The sequence below is a fragment of the Brachyistius frenatus genome, unplaced genomic scaffold (genome assembly GCF_029030835.1).
Source record: "Brachyistius frenatus isolate BFR_SWC_R1_liver_20210118 unplaced genomic scaffold, ASM2903083v1 Contig_94, whole genome shotgun sequence".
NCBI lineage: Eukaryota > Metazoa > Chordata > Actinopteri > Embiotocidae > Brachyistius > Brachyistius frenatus.
Genome location: NW_027210693.1, coordinates 1,330,350 through 1,349,567, shown reverse-complemented (window position 1 = coordinate 1,349,567; position 19,218 = coordinate 1,330,350). Strand labels below are relative to the sequence as shown.

Sequence of the window (19,218 nt, the reverse complement as noted above, 5' to 3'; positions counted from 1 at the left end):
AGTATATAAGAATTAGGCTACTTTATCTGAACTGTCCAAAGCTATGTCAGTTTTGGAGTCTTTAGATACACATGTCAACACGTGTTTCCATGGAGATGACGCTGGTCTGCGAGTGTGTTGCAAAAACTCTTCGCCCCCATCAAGCCATCTAAAGTTTGTATTTTACATGCCCTTCCCCATATTTTTGGTTATTGGTACTATTTAGTCGTAGAACGTGACTTGACCACCTACACAAGCCTTTAATTTGCTGAATGGGGATGTGATGTGAAAAATTATTGATTTGTGTTCACAGCTTACACTCAGCTCCTCCTGTCAGACAGAAAACAGGGCGTTATCTCCCATTAAGCCTCTGTACACTCAAAGAAAGTTATCATCTAATCGGGAGAAACGGAGAATATACACACTGGACTGGAGCTGATCTGTTTTCCCTACCGCTGGACGAGCGAAGCCTTGAAAGGTGACTATTAAAGAACATGAAAGGAGGCTGCGGCAGAAGACAAGTACTGGAGGACAAAGTGTGTCTGTGTGCGTATTTGTGTAAGGAGTTCAAAACCATAAAGGATGTGTGTTTGATTTTCAGGTTAGCGTCTGTGTGTGTCTTTATCAGCTTGTCACAAGTGTGTCTATACAGTCGAGCTTATACATCATCTGTCCATGTGTCCTTCTGTGTGTGTGTGCTAACGTATGTGTCACTCTTGTCTATCTGTCTGGCAGCGTGATAATGCTGAGCCTTAGGAAGCCGCTTGCCTCTCTGTTGTGGCTCCTTGTTCTTGGCCTACTTTGGGAGAGGTGAATTGGGGGCAACTCGAGTCTATGGGTAAGGGGATTAGGTCTCCAAACACGCTCCTCTCCAGTTTGGGATTTTGCCCCGATGCCAGACACTTAAAGTCTGCCAGGGATTAAGATAAAGAGAGAAGTAAGAGCAGCATGTATTGTGGTGCGCGTGGGGAGATGTTTTGAGCAACAACAAAAAAAAGCAAGAGCAGGGGCGGGTGGTGGTTAATAAAAAAAAATAAGATTTATGGAGATGATATGATCTAATACACCATTTGTTGACCTATTTGCCTGCGGCGCATGCCAGGATGCCGGTCAGCATGTTTTCAAGGGATGAGACACAATAGTGGAGAAGCTGTTCTTTTCATTTCCTTTGTATTAGTGGATGATCTCTGCTTAATTCAGTGGTTTAATTAGGAAATGGCTGAGATCCTTTTCGCAATATCATTACTCACAGTTTCTTGATTTAGGAAACAAATGAACTGCATTGAACTGGCACAAGAGCATCGAGGGGTTAAGAAGAGTCCCAAGAAGAATCATGAACCATCCGACACGAAGGCCAAGCTCACAAAGTGGCTGTATGTGCCACTTTGTTCCACTGATGGACTCGAATTTAAATCTCCCGGTAAATTAGAACATCATCTGCATAAAATGACATTTCCGCGAGTCAAAGGTTTGCTGAAATACTGGAATATCCACAAAGAATCTTAAGTGCAACAACAGGTGCAATCAAGAGTATGTGAAAAGAATAAAGTGGCCCGACCTTTTAATTATTCATTAGATAGATTTGATAAGAGCATCAGGTTTAGGTATTAGTGTTCCTGAACCTCTTATTTGGCTTTCAAGAGTCTTGACAAGAGTCTGCCTTTTCCTTTGTCTTGACAGGGGGGGGGGGCTGTTCCACCCCTCCATCCTGCGTCTGGATGCTCCTCCTGGGGTAAGAGGAGGCTGCTGCTCCATCATGCTTCTCCAAGAAAGTGGGTCATGAGTCTGAGACTGTAGGATTACCGACCGTCATGCAGGCGTGTGCCGGGCCGCCTCTTATCCGTGATGTTTAGACACCCCACCCACCCCACCCCCTCCCTTCTGTGGAAAAGAAAGGCAAAAAAAAAAAAAAAAAAAGAAGGAAAGAAAACCACATCAGGCCCTCCACCACTAAGCGGTACACAAACATATTTAGCCGTAAGCTTGTTAGTCAAACACAATTCTGACCTGATGCACCAATGCACCCACGGACATCACAAAGACAAGAACAAACAAAAGTGATGCAACAATCGAGGAAAAAAGTTACTCATTAGTAAGACTTCATTTGTAAAGTCTTACTAATTAATTTTTGTCTCATTTACTGAATTCCCACCAGCTCAGCAATAATTAAATCTAATTGCGACATTATGATGAATGCTAGCTTTTAAGTAGCTGACCCCTGTGATACTAACGGCAGCCTGGTTGTCTGGTATGCTCTGACATGGAGTATGATTAATCAGCAAATAAATTACTCATAATAAATACATTAATTTTTCGGTAGAATGATTACAGCCATCATGTGAGCTCACTGTTGCCTTGTACAGCCACTAATCAGTGTTCCTGTCTCTACTTTCCACCTAGTGACGGCAATATAAAGGGATAAATCAGTGACTGAGTGGAGACTTTGAAATGTGGATGCAAAGTAAGAGACGGCAAAAGAACGATGGAGTGGTTTGTTGTTATTGGTTTGAAATTAAGTAAAAAACAAAAAGGACCAAAAAGATAGTTTGTGATGTTTATAACTCATCTACTCATCTAATTGTTTTGGTCCAGATTTTAGGAGGAAGCAGGTGTGTGTGTGTGTGTGTGTGTGTGTGTGTGTGTGTGTGTGTGTGTGTGTGTGTGTGTGTGTGTGTGTGTGTGTGTGTGTGTGTGTGTGTGTGTGTGTGTGTGTGTGTGTGTGTGTGTGTGTGTGTGGGGGGGGGGGTTGCTGACTCTGCCCTAGAGGGTTCATTAGACAGACAGGGGGGCGGGACCAAGATTTCAATTTAAGTTAAATTATAAGCAGTCTCAAATGCTGCTATACACGACATCCTTCAAAATCCCAAGACATGAAATTATCATTAAATAAAAATATTCATTAAGGTAAAGAAAATTATTACCTCTCTGCTACGTGTCTACAAAAAAAATTAGTTTCTGTTATTTAGTATCAGAGGCAATATATCACATGATCTCAGTGCCCTCCAAAGGGTACAAGATGATCAATGTTTAATACAATTTTGATAAAATCTTCTATTAGATTTTTAGACTGTTACATAAACAGTATCAGACTTTTAAAATTTGCATTTTGAGTTGTGAAACACACAAATAACATCACTATCAGAACCCTGGATTTGTGCATGGAGCCTCCTCGTCAATGTTATTAGCATTTGTAACCGTGACAAGTTCAAATGCTTAAAATGAAAGGTCGTCTGAGCTGTGCACTAATGACTGTTAATGTAAAGTGTTACTAGAATACATTATGGACATTTTACATATTAATATCAGGTTTGAAAGCACACTGTCAGGGTTTTCTAATGGTCCCGAAAACAAAAATAAAAAAAATTCTGGTTAAGATGCCGACTGATAGGATTTCAGAAAGGTCATAAGTAAATTGTCATATATGCTGTTCACCGACCGAGCAGGGATCCTGGACTGTAGACAACATCCTAAGCAGCATGGTTGTCTCTATCTCATCAAAACACATCACTGTGCAAACAATAAAAATATCCCATCAAGGCCTCCAGAGCTGAATAGTTCTTCATAACTTACTTCAAACCAGCTGATAAACGTAAAGCTCAGACAACCGGTAAGCTCTTTATGATTCTTTATTTCCTATAGTTAGTTTTTCTACACACAAAAAAAAAAAAACATACCACCTACAAAGCACATAGACCCCACAGCAGGTCAACATCTGTAATGACACTCGAGGTCAAGCCTCAGCTCTGCCTGAAAGGTTTGACCTCTGACCTCCCAGGCATTCTGTCTGTCTCTGGGGTGGCTTATCATTGTTCTGAAAAGCTGATATTTCCCAGCCAGGACAAAGACGGGTAAAACACTACACGACCAGTCAGGACCCCCAGACGCTGCATCAGACCTGAGTAACAACGTCCCCCCCATATAAATGGATGGACAGTTGTTGGCCTTTATTGTCTGAGCATGAAACTGGGGACACATGTTGGGTGGTAAAAGTGTCAAAGCCGGACTGAGGGGCCATTGTACTGGTTTCCAGTGGTAGCAGCCCAGCTTTGTTCCCTGTGTTGTTCATCATTAGCATATCAATATTCAAAGGGGCTGATACTGGGCAGAGGTGGCAGCCTTTTTAGCCTGGAGTAGACCCTCATACACAAATAATGAAACTTGTATTCACCGCTTCAGGGCCAGCTGTTGAGTTAAGCACATAATTTATAAGAAGTGTGATGAATCACAACCGATCTAAATGTGCAGCTGACTTAGAATCACAGCTCAGAGCATTTGTCATTTCAGCCTTTTCTTTAACTATCCCAAAGATTGTTTCAAATGTCTTGCACTACACGTGAAACACTTTTGACCCATTTCTGCACTCCTCTTGAGTGAATAACAAAGGGCTCAATGGTGTTACCCGCTTCTACCCCTCACCACCCTCCCCTTCCTCGACTCAAGCCAGCTGACCCCAAGACTGGCAGGCCGGCGGACAGTTAGCCTTGTGTAGTATTGTGTGCGTGTGTGTTTGAGGGGCAGAGAGTGTCGGTTGGTCCGAGGGCCAAGCGGAGTAGCGGTTGGGCAGTTTAGCCAGCTGCTAGGGGAGAGAGCCTCGGTTGGCCTGGTCAGTGAAACCTTGCCAGATGGAGACATTTCAAAACAATGAGAGTTGCTTGCAATGGTCTAAAACTAAAGGCTGGTTGCTCAGCAGACACGGAGGGTGGAACTTTATTTCATGTCAAATCTGTGTGTAAATGGCTGCTTTCAATAACTATGTTCTTTGGGTCCACAACTGAGCCCTGGTGAAATTTCTGTTTCCAGTTGAACCCTAATACCGCTGCAAGGGCCGACTGAATATTCATATACAGCATCCAGATGGTTGTTTTCTACTATTATTATGCACAATCACTGGCAAGCCATATTTTTTCAGATTCCGATTTGATTCTTCTTCCATCTTTGCCATCATCTTGCTAACCATTTCTCTCTCCTTCTGTTTTTCTATCCCCCTTCACACACGTTAGCTGCCTTCCTCTTTCTGTCCAGACAGCAACAGGCTGAGGTGTCTTGGGACTACTCCGTTTAGGAGTAACCAAGCCTGGGTAATGAGGCGTGTGATTGGTCCCCTCCCTCCTGGACAAGGCCAGTCTTTGCAGGACATGATTGATCATGACAGAAGCACAATGGCGACCTGGTGTCAGAGGGGTGGCATGGGTGCGTGTGGACCCCCGCGGTAACACGCAGTCGCCCAATTCAGCTGTGCATAAGCAGTTACGCACACACGCACGCATGCACGCACAACATGTATGCGCACAATTCAGGACGCAGAGACACTTGTGGACATACTGAAGCAAGCAAAATGACACATATAAACAAAACAAAACCATGTGCTCCAATATGTGCATGTCAAATTATATGCATAAAAGAAAACACTTTGATAGTCTATCTTTATTGGTGCAATTTTAACTACAAGATCATTTTAAATTTTTTTAAAAAAAATATGAAAAATCTCCATTGAAAGATGGACATTACATAAAGAAGCGTATTCTCAAAATGATTTGTTCTTCTGGCTGTATTTTAGTCATTTATTTCAACACTTTTTTCTTCTAGACAGCAACTCATCATTTTAGTTTTTTCTTTGGACAAAAATAAATGTATTGTTTTAAATACAGTATTAGCGGTCCTGTAAGTGATAATAATTAGAAAAAAAAACAATTATATAGGATTCTTTTCATTTGCCTTGAAGCGTGAAACAAAACATGTCATTATTTTTTGTTTTGTTTTGTACGCCTGCAAGAAAAATTGGAGGGAAAGGAGTTATTGTCTGTTTTTGCTCTATTTTAGTGCAAAAATAAGTCAAGACGATTTTCTATTATACATGAAACACAACAGATCTGTGTAAATATTTATATTCATAAAACTATTCCATTCTTGTTTCAGGTAAGAGCCTCCACTTGAAGGACAACAGAGGTTTCATATGAAGCATATCCTTTTGTTCTTTTGACACAACCCTCATCCTCATAGCCCTTGTGAGCCTGTTGAATTAGCTCATATTCAAGGTCAAAAGTCCAGTTCTCATAGGTGCATAAAGCAGAGTCTTTATGGAGGACCATTAACAGCTGATTGAAGCTGCTTTCCCAAGTAGGACCCAGGTGTTTGAACATTTTACCAATTCTCTGTGACAGATGCTCTAAGTGCTGATGCTCTCGGAGGACCAAAAAAAAAAGGTTAAGAGCCTTGGCGTGTTTTAGAGGTTTGGCTCATCAGAACATTCATGCAAGCGAGCCGAGGATATCATAAAACAATACGTGTGGAAGAAGAAAAGAAAGTGGCTGAAGAAAAGTGGTGGTAACATAAATGTCTTTCATATAATTTGTAGTTTTTATTTCTGATTTTGGCTCAATGTATCCCTATCCTTTTCTTCTGCATAAAACATAAAGATATATAAACAATTTAATAAACAAACAATCAAACTAATGAATAAATAAGGGAAAATAAATCAGAGATTATTAATTCACTTTCTTATGTATTATTTGAGGTCCTGATTAGAAAGCATTTCCACCATCCATATTATTAAAGCACAAAACCAAAGGCAAAAAAAAAGTCTCCTCCATTTGCGGTTGAGAGGAAAAGGAATACAGTCCTGTTGTTGTGCTTGTAGTCTAATCTCCTTTGACGCTGCATTGGCTCTAGGATCCTTACTGTGTACAGCTCCTTCCAGATTTACAAACAGTTCCCCCTTAATCTGTATATAGATCCATGCTGACTTGTTGACCAGAGATTACTGACCACAAAAACACATAAACTCCTCCGTGAAAACAAGCCGCCGCTAAATATTGTTTTTAAAATCTTGACGTACTGTAACCATGTGCATGTCTGTGTGGAAGTGCGGGATGAAGGGAGGTTTCTGAGGTATGATGAGAAAGGAGCAAGCTTGTTGATTTCTTTGCAAGTTTGGGAGACTAATTGCCCTGAGTGGACTAATGAACAGCATAGTAGGTTAATTGGCTTACACCACTCGTGAGCAGGCGTGCTGGGCGAGCAAAATTGAATCAAAGCTGTAGGACTACGTCAGAGTAGTTGTTATGTGAGTTATGGCGATAATTGGCGCAGTTTCAAAGGCTTGAAACATGGCACTCAGCCAAATAGCCGCGCTGCCCTGGTCAAGCTGGGTTTCCAATGAAAATTGTTATTTTAAATATTTAAGAAATGTAGGCAGTTTTTAAATTTCTAATTTAATTTTTCCACTTTTTCCCATTGAAGATACTTGTTCAACCACATACGATTCTGTATACTGTGTATGAGTGGTAAAAAAAAAAACATTCTGTCTAGCGACAGAAAAAAACAGCTGTGAAACTTTAATACCATTTTCTCCTTACCGTATGTATTTTCGAGTTTAATATTGCACGTCAGTAATTGTAAACCGGTGAAAAAAATATGGATGCGTATGTTTTAAGATGTAGCACTTTTAAAAAAATTTAAAAAAAAAATCCAGCTTAACAGTAACATCATATAAGATAACAGTATGTTCACTCCATCCATTTGTAGCATTAATGACATGCAGGTCTATTTCTATCCAAACAAAAGAGACAGCGATGGAAACGCATGACAACAATGTCCCGAGCAATGCCCAATTGCCCCATTGTGCGTCTTGAAATACAGACACGTGCAACATAACATAAGGAAAGAGAGGGGAGGGCAGGTGTGTGTGTGTGTGTGTGTGTGTGTGTGTGTGTGTGTGTGTGTGTGTGTGTGTGTGTGTGTGTGTGTGTGTGTGTGTGTGTGTGTGCGCGCTTAAAGATCGCCTCTGGGGATATTGGAGCAGCACACCCCCCTCCAGCCTGTTTGGAGAAACTCCCCTTTCAGCACCCTGGACAGAGGCACCGCTGACCGCCGGGTATTTGAGTTGAAGTAAAGTTGCAGGCAGCGGGCTCACAGTCAGGTCAGCTGACGCTGCTAATGGTCAGACACTTTCCCACCGCCTCCTGTCCGTCATCTCGAGCTTATCAACACGGCATCAAAGAGCAACTTGATGAATATTCAAAGTTTCCGTTGTCGGTGGCTGACGAGAGGAAAAAGGTCGACGGAAGTCCTTTTTAACATTTTTCAGAAATCAAGCTGCCATCGAACAGACTTCAAATTACTCTCGAGAGGATACATCGCCTTGGAAGAGCGGGTGTGAATGCGAACTCTCCACACGGTAGCTTGTTAGGCTTTTTCTTAAATCACAGACGTGCGTCTTCCTGCGCTGTTTTCTTTCATTGGAGCCTCTTCAAAATGCTGCTTGAACACCCGGGGTCAAGTTGTCAAAACACCGGAAATTTCTCCCGGTACAGTTCAGGCCAAGGTAAGAACCGAGCTTTTCTATTTTCACCATGAAAACAAAATTGTGATTTTGGTTTGAAGAAGAACAGAATAGAGGAAGTGGAGTTGGAAGTGGGCGCCCCGGGGTCCGTGGACGAGTCAGTATTGGGTGTGAAATAGAGGACAACGCAGCAAATTAGCGCAGCAGGACTGAAGGTTTTGTTGAGTGAACTCTAACAGGCGTGCCATTGACGCTGTAAAATGTTCACGATCAAGAGCAAACAACCTCCTTCAAAAGGACTCGCACTTTTGAAGATTATTTCCAAATTTGGAGTCAAATACGACATTTTGGCTTTTTGCTAGAAAAGTGAGCTAGAAGTTGGAGAACCCCTCGTATTGGTGGAGCCGTACAGACCGTTTCGAGGCGCTTCTTTTGCGCTGCGTGTGGGAGACGTTATGAATCCGTAATGAGTCTTCATTGTTGGAGAATCACACGAACAGATGTTATGCGCGTGCTGTCATTTCACACCGCCGCCTGCGGTTGTCACGGGAGCGCCGCGCGCATGGGAGCGGACATGGAGAGACCACCGGACAGCCTCGGTGCGGGTGTACGACAGACTGCCAGCAGTCGCAAAACGTCTCCCACCCGCAGTCCAGCGACCCAACATGCTCAACAGGTGTCACATTCCTGCCGCGACAGGTGGGATACCTGAGGTCGGCAGTGGAGGGGGTGATGAAGACTGAGGAAGTGGGTGCATTAAAAGCTTTGGAGAAATAGATCAATTATTAGTTCGGAGAAGTATTATGTGGCATCCAAAAAGGTGAATTGTGTTTAATTTGTTCATTTGGATTTACCCTGGAATAATAGCCTCATGGTCACTTAACATAAAACTATATTTTCATCTTATTTTGGATAAATGAAATATCTAAAATGAAGAAGAATAAAGACTCAAATTACTTTTTTTTCTTTTTTTTTTTTAATCAGATACGCAGCAGACTTCTAACCAAATTTACAAATTCGTATTGACGCAAAAACTCAAACGAAAATCGTGAATTTATTTGATCATCATTGCAACTTTCTCTAACTGACTGACCATTACTCTGATGGCCTTTTTATGGCTTTGTAGTCACATTACTGTCGGCTCACCCCCTCAAAAGTGCAGCGATCAATATGACATTAAAATTATTACAAAGCTGAAAAGTAAGAGGGGCTACCCATGATCCCCACACCTTTTCTCCAAAACGTCTTTCATATACTTCTGAAATACAGGCAAATGGGACATTGATTTTAGATTCATCAGTGACCCGGCTGCTTGTGGCACTACCAGTGATTTCCCCAGGCGCTCTTTTGTGCCAAAGATCAGTGTCAATAAAATTCATTGGGGTGCTGGCCCGATCAACATGTTATTGAACAGCCAATCTCTCCCCTAAATAAACACTTGTCTTTGAGCACTCAACACACATGAAATGAAGATTGTGCGAGAGCGTGTGTGTGTGTGTGTGTGTGTGTGTGTGTGTGTGTGTGTGTGTGTGTGTGTGTGTGTGTGTGTGTGTGTGTGTGTAGGCGCCGTGTGCGTATTTGTTAGATATTTAAAAGCACTTATTTAAAATTTGACCGGATACAAAGCTAATGGATCCACATTCCTTCAAAAGAAATTATAAAATTGATTGAATTAATTGTTGTTCAAATACTAAAAATAACAACAATAATAATACATCTCCACTTTTTATCTTTTTTATAAACAGTTGATGAAGAAAAAAGAACATCCTCAGGGTATAAATGGTCTTCCCTCAGGGCCCAGCCTGTCCTTTACGCATGGCTGTACTGGAATCTAAAGCAAAAATAAATCGTTAAGGCCTATCCTCACGAGGAACCACTTTGACATATTTCCATAATAAATCAGCAGCATAATATTGCGGAGCTGTTGATGCTAAAGATTCCGTTTTTCATTATCCCATGTTCACCTGCCTCATTTCGGTTTCCACATTAGTTTGAACATATAGCCGACCTAAATGCATTTGTTTGCAATTGTAAGAGTTAAAGAGAGTTAAAAGAACATCTGGATATGAGGGAATAAACTATAGAAGCAGCTGCCATTTAAATCCCTCTTACAAAATTGTACGAGCATGAACATATCTTTTTCTTTCCCTTTTATGGACGAGTAGACCAGCTAAAACGTTATTCAAATCAAAGTGGGAATATTTTGAGAAAGTAATCATAGGACGAAGTCAAATCATAATGATGAGTGAAATTGAATTTGTAAGATAAACAGCCTGAAACCTATTTAAAATTGGAGGTGAAGGAAAACCATTCTCTCCTCGTTTGAAAAGTAATAGGCTCCATCACGTTAACGCGTCTCCGAGCACTGAAACTTCATTGGCTTCTCCCCTCACCTCCTGTTTATTCTTCTTCCGGGTAAGGTACTCAGTAGGTGATGTTAATCAAGCTCCCCGTCGCCCAGGAAACGGCGCAGCGTAATCCTGCACAAGGCTTCAACACGGAGAAGCATAAAAGCAAACTCCTGCACACTCGCGCGCTTGTGCTTTCGTTTTGGGTTTTTTTTGGTGGGGGGGGGGGGAGGCTCGTGCTGCACAAATTTGACAACACCTGGCGGGTGTGTGTGGACTGACGCAAAGCCAGACAGGTTTGCATTGATGTGATCGTAAATCATGAGCAATGGATGGGCACGGTGAGCGCCGCTCTCCAAAAGAGGCACCGAATAACACGGAGATGCTCCTCGCTTTACTGTCGCACCGTGAGGAGTTACGGAAAGGTAACCGGAAGAAAATATGACATAACTTTATTGCTTTTATTATCGTTTGTGTTTGTGTGTATTGCATGTGATCAGTGGTCTGTCAATAGGCCTTCACTTATATATGTAGGACTAATTGCAGTCTGTTTATGCCTGTGTGGAATATCTTATCAGAACTGGTGTGTGGATGATGGACGCTGCAGTATTTTAATTTGGTAAAGTGTTTAAAGTTGAAAGCTGCTGAGACAGAGGAAATGTGTCATTATTGTTGCTTCAGATATCGGCGATCTCACCAGGTATGAACCCTTTGATCTGTCTGAATAGTCGTTCAAATTTGGTTTACTGCGCTGTTTTGGAGGGTAAATACGGTTTAACTCGTGTTTACTACAGTTTGCATTTGGAAATTTCCACATTTCCAAAACCTATTTATAGGTTTTGTGCATTTTGTAGTCTGACACACATATTTGTTGTAAACATTCAGAAGTTTGTAGAATATAATATCAGTCATGCGTAGTAATGCATATATGTTTATGATCACATGTTAGGCTACATGTGTTGCTTTAGTAATGCTCATTTTATTTACATTTTTAACAGTCATGAGGACATTATTACGTTGTGGTGAAGTCACGCGTCCAACCTCAGCTCCTACAAAGTCAGATCAGAAATTTCAATTGGGATTTGCAAGCATCTATAATTGTATGAGTGTAATCCAAATGTGCCCTACAAGGTGAGCAAATCGCTTGGACACCATGCCGGTTTGTGACGTGAGGCTCTACAGGCCGCAGCTTTCTAGCTTTCCAGAGCGCACTGAATTAATGATGACCTGGATACACCTGTTCTTGACTGGCTGCAGCACTTCTGAGGGGCTTTCTGGCGACGCCAGAAGAAATGCTTCATGCATGTTTTATGAATTGTCCACAGCAGAACAATGGGAGTGCGATTCCTTGCACGGATGGAATATGAAGTGGCTGAGCTTCTTTTAATTAGTAATAAAGAGGCCAGATAACGTTTTACCTGGCATTTAGCTCGTCCTCGTTTTTTACTCTGTATTTTTTTTTATATTGAAATATCAAAATGTCTCTGAAAGCTGTTGTCTTAGAGGCAACTGAGAGTCCATTGTTAAAATACCTCGAAAGATTTATTTTTTTTAAGCGGGTGTTACATTATGTAGGCCCATGTCTATTAGACCTTGCGTTAATGTAGGCTGCTCCTTTTTGAAGATGGAAAAATCATAACCAGCGGATCGCTGTTAGATTCATGAGCTGTAAATTCTGAAATGTTACTTTACACCTCATTTAAATATTTTTAAAGCCTCTATTAAGCTACTTTGATTTCTCAACGACTGCGTCTGCACAACTGGATAAAGCACAGAATGGCTTTAATCGGTTTCCAGGCTATGATTTTTTTTTTTTTTTACTTTTTTACTGTAGCCTAATACACAGGCAGTATAAGTGTGTGAATGTCCACACAAAGGAAGTTTATCTCTCTATTTGTTGTTACACTATGATACGATATTCATATTTATTGTTGAGAATTATATAACATATAATTCATCACTTAAAATATTTTGCAGTCTTTTTAATTTAATTTAAACTATCCATCCTTCGTTATTTATTCCTAAAGGATATCTGTAGTTTAAAGTCAGGTTTTAGCGTAAAGTCAATAAGAAACCTCTCAAAGTCTAAAGTCGAATCCTTCAAAAGACTATGTCAAATAAATATATCATGTTACAGCCTATTCATTTATATGTCAGGCCTGGGCTGATTAAGTGATCAAGGGACAATGGTCGATTTTTTTTTTTTTACTCAGTCACAAAGACGGCTCGAACCGAAAATCTTGTGTTTTTATGGGCTTGACGAAATCTTTAAGTTTCTGCACCAAAACGTGGGAACAACGATAAATATCGTCTGGTTTTGGGTGAATGATTGCTGTTAGGCTACAACTGAAATATACGTTCAAGAATTCAAGTTTAGAAGTGTGAATCAAATTAACATCATTTAAAAAAAAAAAATCGATATTTATTAAAACAGCCTACATATAAACGTGCGCAAATTAGGCTGTAAGTCTATGTGTGCGCACGCTTCCATATAAGCATGATTCATATATGTGTGTGTGTGTGTGTGTGTGTGTGTGTGTGTGTGTGTGTGTGTGTGTGTGTGTGTGTGTGTGTGTGTGTGTGTGTGTGTGTGTGTATTTTACTGTTCATTGCGATTGTGTTTTCTAGTACATCAATTTAGGTGCATTACAATATTTACAGCCATTCAAAAACACAAAAAAAAAAATAAAAAAAGAGGACAGAAAAATAAAACGAAAGAGACGTAACATGTCAGTTGAAGAGAAATATTTCCCTTCTTTACGCTTATGATATTTTCACGCTGCTGATTCCCATTTCATTTATAAACCGTGGTGTCTCCTTATTGGGATTCTTGCAAAGTTAAACAGCCGTGTCCCTTTACAGATAACCATTTGAAGTTTGCCAGCTGTGCACATATTAAAAGCACAATACGCATGCCGGCTCGGTTGTCATTTTGTCGGTGACAAGTTCCCCCGAACATGTTGGACTGATTGATTCCATCTTGTCTCTTGCAGAAATCCCGGTATGCGCAGGCTGCAATCAACACATCGTAGACCGATTTATCCTCAAAGTGCTGGATCGCCACTGGCACAGCAAGTGCCTAAAATGCAGTGACTGCCAGGCACAACTGGCGGAGAAGTGCTTCAGCAGGGGCGACAGCGTCTACTGCAAAGACGACTTCTTCAAGTGAGTAGCTTTCAGAAAAAGAACCGTGGCCACTTCAAACATTTTTGATCATCTGTTTATTATTTGATGTTAAATATATTGCCCCTTTAGCTGTTGTGTGTGCTGTAGCCTATAATTAGGTTATGCTATAAGAAAGTTATTATGTACTGATGGCAACCGTCTAATTTCCCAAAAGGAGATTCGGGACCAAATGCGCAGCCTGTCAGCAGGGCATCCCGCCCACACAGGTGGTGAGGAGAGCGCAGGACTTCGTCTACCACTTGCACTGTTTTGCCTGTATCGTGTGCAAGAGGCAACTGGCCACAGGTGACGAGTACTACCTGATGGAGGACAGCAGGCTGGTCTGCAAGGCCGACTATGAGACCGCCAAACAGAGAGGTGAGCAGGTCTCAACATTTCCATTACTGTCCCGGAGGAAATAAAAGCTCAGAAAATGATCTGCATATTCTAGTTAGTTGGTTATAGGCCACGGCGCGCTGTGTGTAGACTTGTTTCAGGTTACCTACTTTAAATCGTGCCTTTGACGTGACAGTGAGGTCATCCATAAACTTTGACCTACCTGCGCTAATTGCATCATTGCCTGCAACCCAATCGATACTAAACTGCGTAAAGTGGAGGCCGGGAGGCTTGCACTTGCACTCTGCACTTGAAGGGATCAGCTTTCAATAACTCTTATTATGGTGCCGCAGATCATGTAGGCCAAGTGGAGACACAGTGGGAGAGGAGATGGGAGCTCAGTGACTCATGTGTCCCTGAGTGTAGTGGTCTTTAATATTTACAATTCGGGAATAGTATATTATTATGTTTATTTATACTATAAATGCAATAATTGTTCAACTTTTACAAAATTTTAATATCAAAATACTTTGAAATTAGTGATTTTTTTTAATATTTTTTTTTACTGATAAGGTGTTTGTAGTCAGTCATTTTCTTTTTACTCTTTTGCAATTAAAATGTGGACATATAAAAACATTATTTCTACATGTGACCGTTTAAAAAAATAAATTGGCAGGTAGGCTTCATAATAAAATTCATTGTACCCTAGCAACAGTTAGGACAACCCACTGAAAATGTATGCTATCAATATCATACTTAATGTATAACTTTACCCACTTGTTATCCTACTTGTAATACCTTATGTAATTGCTCTTCAAAGTGTGCAAATATCCTATATGTAGCTATATTACTCAAATATCTTCACATAGGCTTTTAAAAATGTGTTGTACTATTAGATAAAATGCTATTAGTTGCTTTGAAATACGTTGATTTGTAATAGTTTTATGACAGGACACACACACACACACACACACACCAAAGCTCACCACTATCTATAAGCCAACAGCCCAAAACATGTTCATCGGACACGGTGTTCGGTGTCAGTGCTCTACCTTCCCTCACATTAACTCCACTGAAAATCCCAGCAGGCTCGTTCCTGATAGGGCGGACTGCTCCCGTTTTATCTCCCCATCTGTTTGTTTGAATTTACTGGGCTGATTTACGCAGCGAGTTAACACAAGTTTTCACCAAAAACACACACGTTTATTTTACTAATGACGGGGTGCAATTACTTGGGCAGCATCCATTTGGATGATGGTTTTGTGTTTTGCTTTGCTGGCGAACAGATGAGCAGACATGATGCAATTATGCACAGGGTGCCAGATTAAGGTTTATAGGCAGAAGAGAATTTATCTGTTTATGTTAAATTAGAGAGTTGTATATTATACAAGCTCCGTGCCGTTAGTTGCTGTGAATACGTGTTTCTACTGAAGGATTTTCATGTTGCTGAGCCAGAATCCCCATAAAAAAAATGGTCACAATGGGGAAAAAAAAATATCTTTTTGATGGTAACATTTTAATCCTAAAAAAAAAAATCATTTTTCTATTATATATTAAAGACAGCAAATAATTTAAACACTGTATGGGCAAAGTAAAAATGGCTATTAATGTATTCTGATTCTGTAATTTGTCCTATAGGTTGTTAATTTAATTATTGCACTCACATCAAAACCCAGACTGAAAACCTGACAAAAAAATGGTCAACTTTCAGGTCTACATGTAATCAGAATATGTTCTGCTAAGTGTTGGCTGACATTGTGTATTGTGTGTCCATCTTACAGAAGCAGACTCAACTGCAAAAAGGCCAAGAACAACCATCACCGCGAAACAGCTGGAAACCCTGAAGAATGCCTACAATAACTCTCCCAAACCAGCCCGCCACGTCCGGGAGCAGCTGTCATCAGAAACGGGTCTGGATATGAGGGTTGTGCAGGTAAAGTATATTATTTTCCATTAAGGGCTATTCCATTAGTGTCCTGACTTCATTATCGGGGGACAATTGTGGCTGAAGGCTGAACTGGCACAAGTGTACTGTACGAAGAAGCGTGTGTGTGTGTGTGTGTGTGTGTGTGTGTGTGTGTGTGTGTGTGTGTGTGTGTGTGTGTGTGTGTGTGTGTGTGTGTGTGTGTGTGTGTGTGTGTGTGTGTGTGTGTGTGTTGCAGCGTGGAATTTATGGCTAGATGGAGTAAAATGAAGTCCGCATGAAAGTCAGCATGGTTTAAGTGCAAGCTCGTTAACAATGCTAAGAGGGCCCCTCGCATATTGTCTGCTGCTGAAGAGCCTTGCGTTGGTGGCTGGGTGGTGGTCATATATATTGTTTTATTTGCAAGGACAAAAGTAGAGGCAGAAGCCACTAAAATGCTCCTCATTATTCAGTGTGAAAGGGAAGGGGTGAAGAGGGCTCACTCAGGGTGGAATATCATTAAGAAGAATGTAAAACTGCTTTTTGTGCTCGGCACTGAAATAAATTAATTTTGTGTGCAAGATGAAATTAATAAAAATTAGGATTTTTTTTTTTTTTTTTTTTACATTTAGGACCAGATTTTGCTGACATTTCCAAGCAATGAGATGAATAACAGTTTAAATTTAGAGCACTTTTCACATGTACCGCAGAGTGCAAGGAAAATTTAAATCCATTCAAAACTGACTATAGAAAATTTTGAATAATTTAAATCATTGGCACGCTAACCTGTCTGCTCCCTCGGGTGAGGACAACTTGTAGCTGTCGTGAAGTTAATTAAATGCGTGATAAATCTGATGGAGGGGACGCTGGTCTCAGGATTACTGCTCCGTGTCACTGCTCCAGTCTCACTTGGACTCAAAGAGGTGTGAAGTGGTGTCCAGACAGTCCTTGAACATTAATTTTGTTTTAATCCTTTAAAGCATCATATGTGCATCAAGGAAAGAGCAGAGGACTTTGAATGTAGGGGAATTTGACTTGTGTGAAAAGCATGATGTGTAAAACATTTTATTTGTATTTGTAGAGCCATGTACATTAGGAAAATAAATGTAGGTGAAAAAAAGTGTTTGAAAGGATTTTGTTTTGTCTTCATTCATTTTAACTGTCTCAAGGTTTTGTTACAGTAATTTATGAACTACACTTAAAGTCAAACACATTGAAAATAACAGCTTTTCAATCTAAGGCCTAATTCTTTTCTCAAGAAAATGTCAGATATTGAAGTAAGAATCAAATGTAAAATGATAACTCACCTAAATTTGTTTTTGGCCCTTCAGGTTTGGTTTCAGAATCGGCGAGCTAAAGAGAAAAGGCTGAAGAAAGACGCCGGGCGGCAGAGATGGGGACAGTATTTCCGCAATATGAAGAGGTCAAGAGGAAGCTCCAAATCTGACAAGGACAGCATCCAGGAGGAGGGCATGGACAGCGACGCGGAGGTGTCCTTCACAGGTAAAAACAGAGGGACAGCCACTTCGATATGAAGGAAAAATACAGGTGTTACTAATAACATAAAGAAGGCTCCATCCCATCCAAGTGTGACAGCGAGCAAGCACATAACTAAATCTATTATCCATACCTGTTCTTTTCCTTCTCGGACACGTTGCCTTTTTCATAGTAGAAAAAAGAACAAGTAACATCATCATCTTTTCAACCGGGAGTTTCATCTCCTAAAGCAAAGAAATGTAGAACATTATTGCAAAATACATATCAATAATAGTTTAAAATGGTAAAATCAGCTTTAACAAATGTACGAAAATATTCAGGAGTTTCCTATCCTCATTTGCTGTTTTTTTTTTTTTTTAAATGTGGTTATAAATTTATATTGTTGTTGTGATTATCTTCAATTGCATCTTAATGCTGAGTCACACTAGAAAAGCGGCGCAGGAAAATTTAAGCTTGCTGACGCAGCAACGACTCGTAGTCATGGATGTTTAGCTGGTGAATAACTGAGAGGTTAGCTGACTGGGAGCATCCAGCTGATGCTGCTACAACAACAAAACAAAAAAAACCTCTTTACATTTCTTGTGTGCTGTGAAATATAGACCCCTCAGATGCGTTTCTGGGATTTGTATATTTTTTCATTCACAAAAAGCTAACTGAAGAGGGATGAGTTCTAAAACTTGCAATGCAAGAAATTATTCTAATTCATTGAGGACATTTACTGTTTTAGCAAACGTAGTCCAATTAGCATAACAAATAACCCTTTTTCTCTTTGTCCTTGTTGCACAGATGAACCACCCATGTCGGAGCTTGGCCACACTAACGGCATTTACAGCAGCCTGAGCGAGTCCTCTCCAGCAATGGGAGGCCGCCAAGGGGGCAACAACCACGGCTCCTTCCCCCTGGAGCACGGCGTGCTCCCCTCTCAAGACCAGTTCCACGACATCCGGTCCAACAGCCCCTACGGCCTTCCTCAGTCGCCGGGGTCACTTCAGGCGCTACCCAGACACCAGCCTCTCATCTCCAGCCTCGTCTACCCGGACTCGGGCCTTTCTATCATGACCCAGGGCAGCGGGCCGGGGATCAACCCCACCGTGAGGGTTTCCATGGGGGCAGCCAACGGCCCCAACTCGGACCTCTCCACTGGGAGCAGCGGTGGATACCCAGATTTTCCTGCCAGTCCTGCCTCCTGGTTAGATGAAGTGGACCACGGACAGTTTTGATTATTTTTTTTTGGCTTTGTTTTTTGTGTGTGTCTTCTGTTGGATTTTAAGAATTGGAAAATAGTCACACAGGACAGTGATTGTGTAAAGGAGTAGACTGCTGTCCTTGGATTTCCCCAATGGCAGATCCATTCAATATATGTGACCTGGATGGAAGTAAGCAAGAAAGCGTCCCTCATATAAAGCACTTGGCTAAACTATTGTCCGTCAGTAGTAAGACTGTATGCAAAGCAATGAGTCTGTCAAAAATATTACATTTTCAGATTCCACTACAAGCTCTTTCAAAACAAGGTAAAGTCCACAGGCAGTGACTCACAAAGTTTAGTCATCCATCATTTGGATTTTCACCAACTCTCCCTCTTTATTCACATCTCCTCCCACTTCTTTTTTTTTTGTTAACTACAGCAAGTTCAGGTGCAGAGTTCAATGAAACATTCAGAGTCTTTAAATGTCTGGTTGTTGCCAAATGTCTATATATATATAAATATA

The 19,218-nt window shown here is 40.9% G+C and overlaps 1 protein-coding gene across 2 annotated transcripts; it reads left to right on the top strand.

Annotated features, from left to right (window-relative positions):
* Positions 1-8,084: 8,084 nt before the first annotated feature.
* lhx3 (LIM homeobox 3) lies at positions 8,085-18,729 on the top strand. Of its 2 annotated transcripts, none has more exons than XM_069710763.1 (6): positions 8,085-8,302; positions 13,602-13,773; positions 13,949-14,151; positions 15,891-16,042; positions 17,344-17,515; positions 18,296-18,729. In XM_069710763.1, the coding sequence occupies exons 1-6, from the start codon at positions 8,233-8,235 to the stop codon at positions 18,727-18,729; spliced, it is 1,203 nt and encodes a 400-aa protein (XP_069566864.1). In that variant the 5' UTR covers positions 8,085-8,232. The 2 variants fall into 2 exon arrangements, with proteins under 2 accessions (XP_069566864.1, XP_069566863.1); XM_069710762.1 differs by lacking the exon at positions 8,085-8,302 and adding an exon at positions 10,937-11,033.
* Positions 18,730-19,218: the final 489 nt, after the last annotated feature.

What these genes read in the sequence shown, in the direction of transcription:
- lhx3 (XM_069710762.1), top strand. Translation starts at nt 10,937, where the DNA reads ATGGATGGGCACGGTGAGCGCCGCTCTCCAAAAGAGGCACCGAATAAC. An exon ending in CCGTGAGGAGTTACGGAAAG is followed by an intron (nt 11,034 to 13,601) that starts GTAACCGGAAGA and finishes TGTCTCTTGCAG; the next exon opens with AAATCCCGGTATGCGCAGGC. An exon ending in TGAGACCGCCAAACAGAGAG is followed by an intron (nt 14,152 to 15,890) that starts GTGAGCAGGTCT and finishes TCCATCTTACAG; the next exon opens with AAGCAGACTCAACTGCAAAA.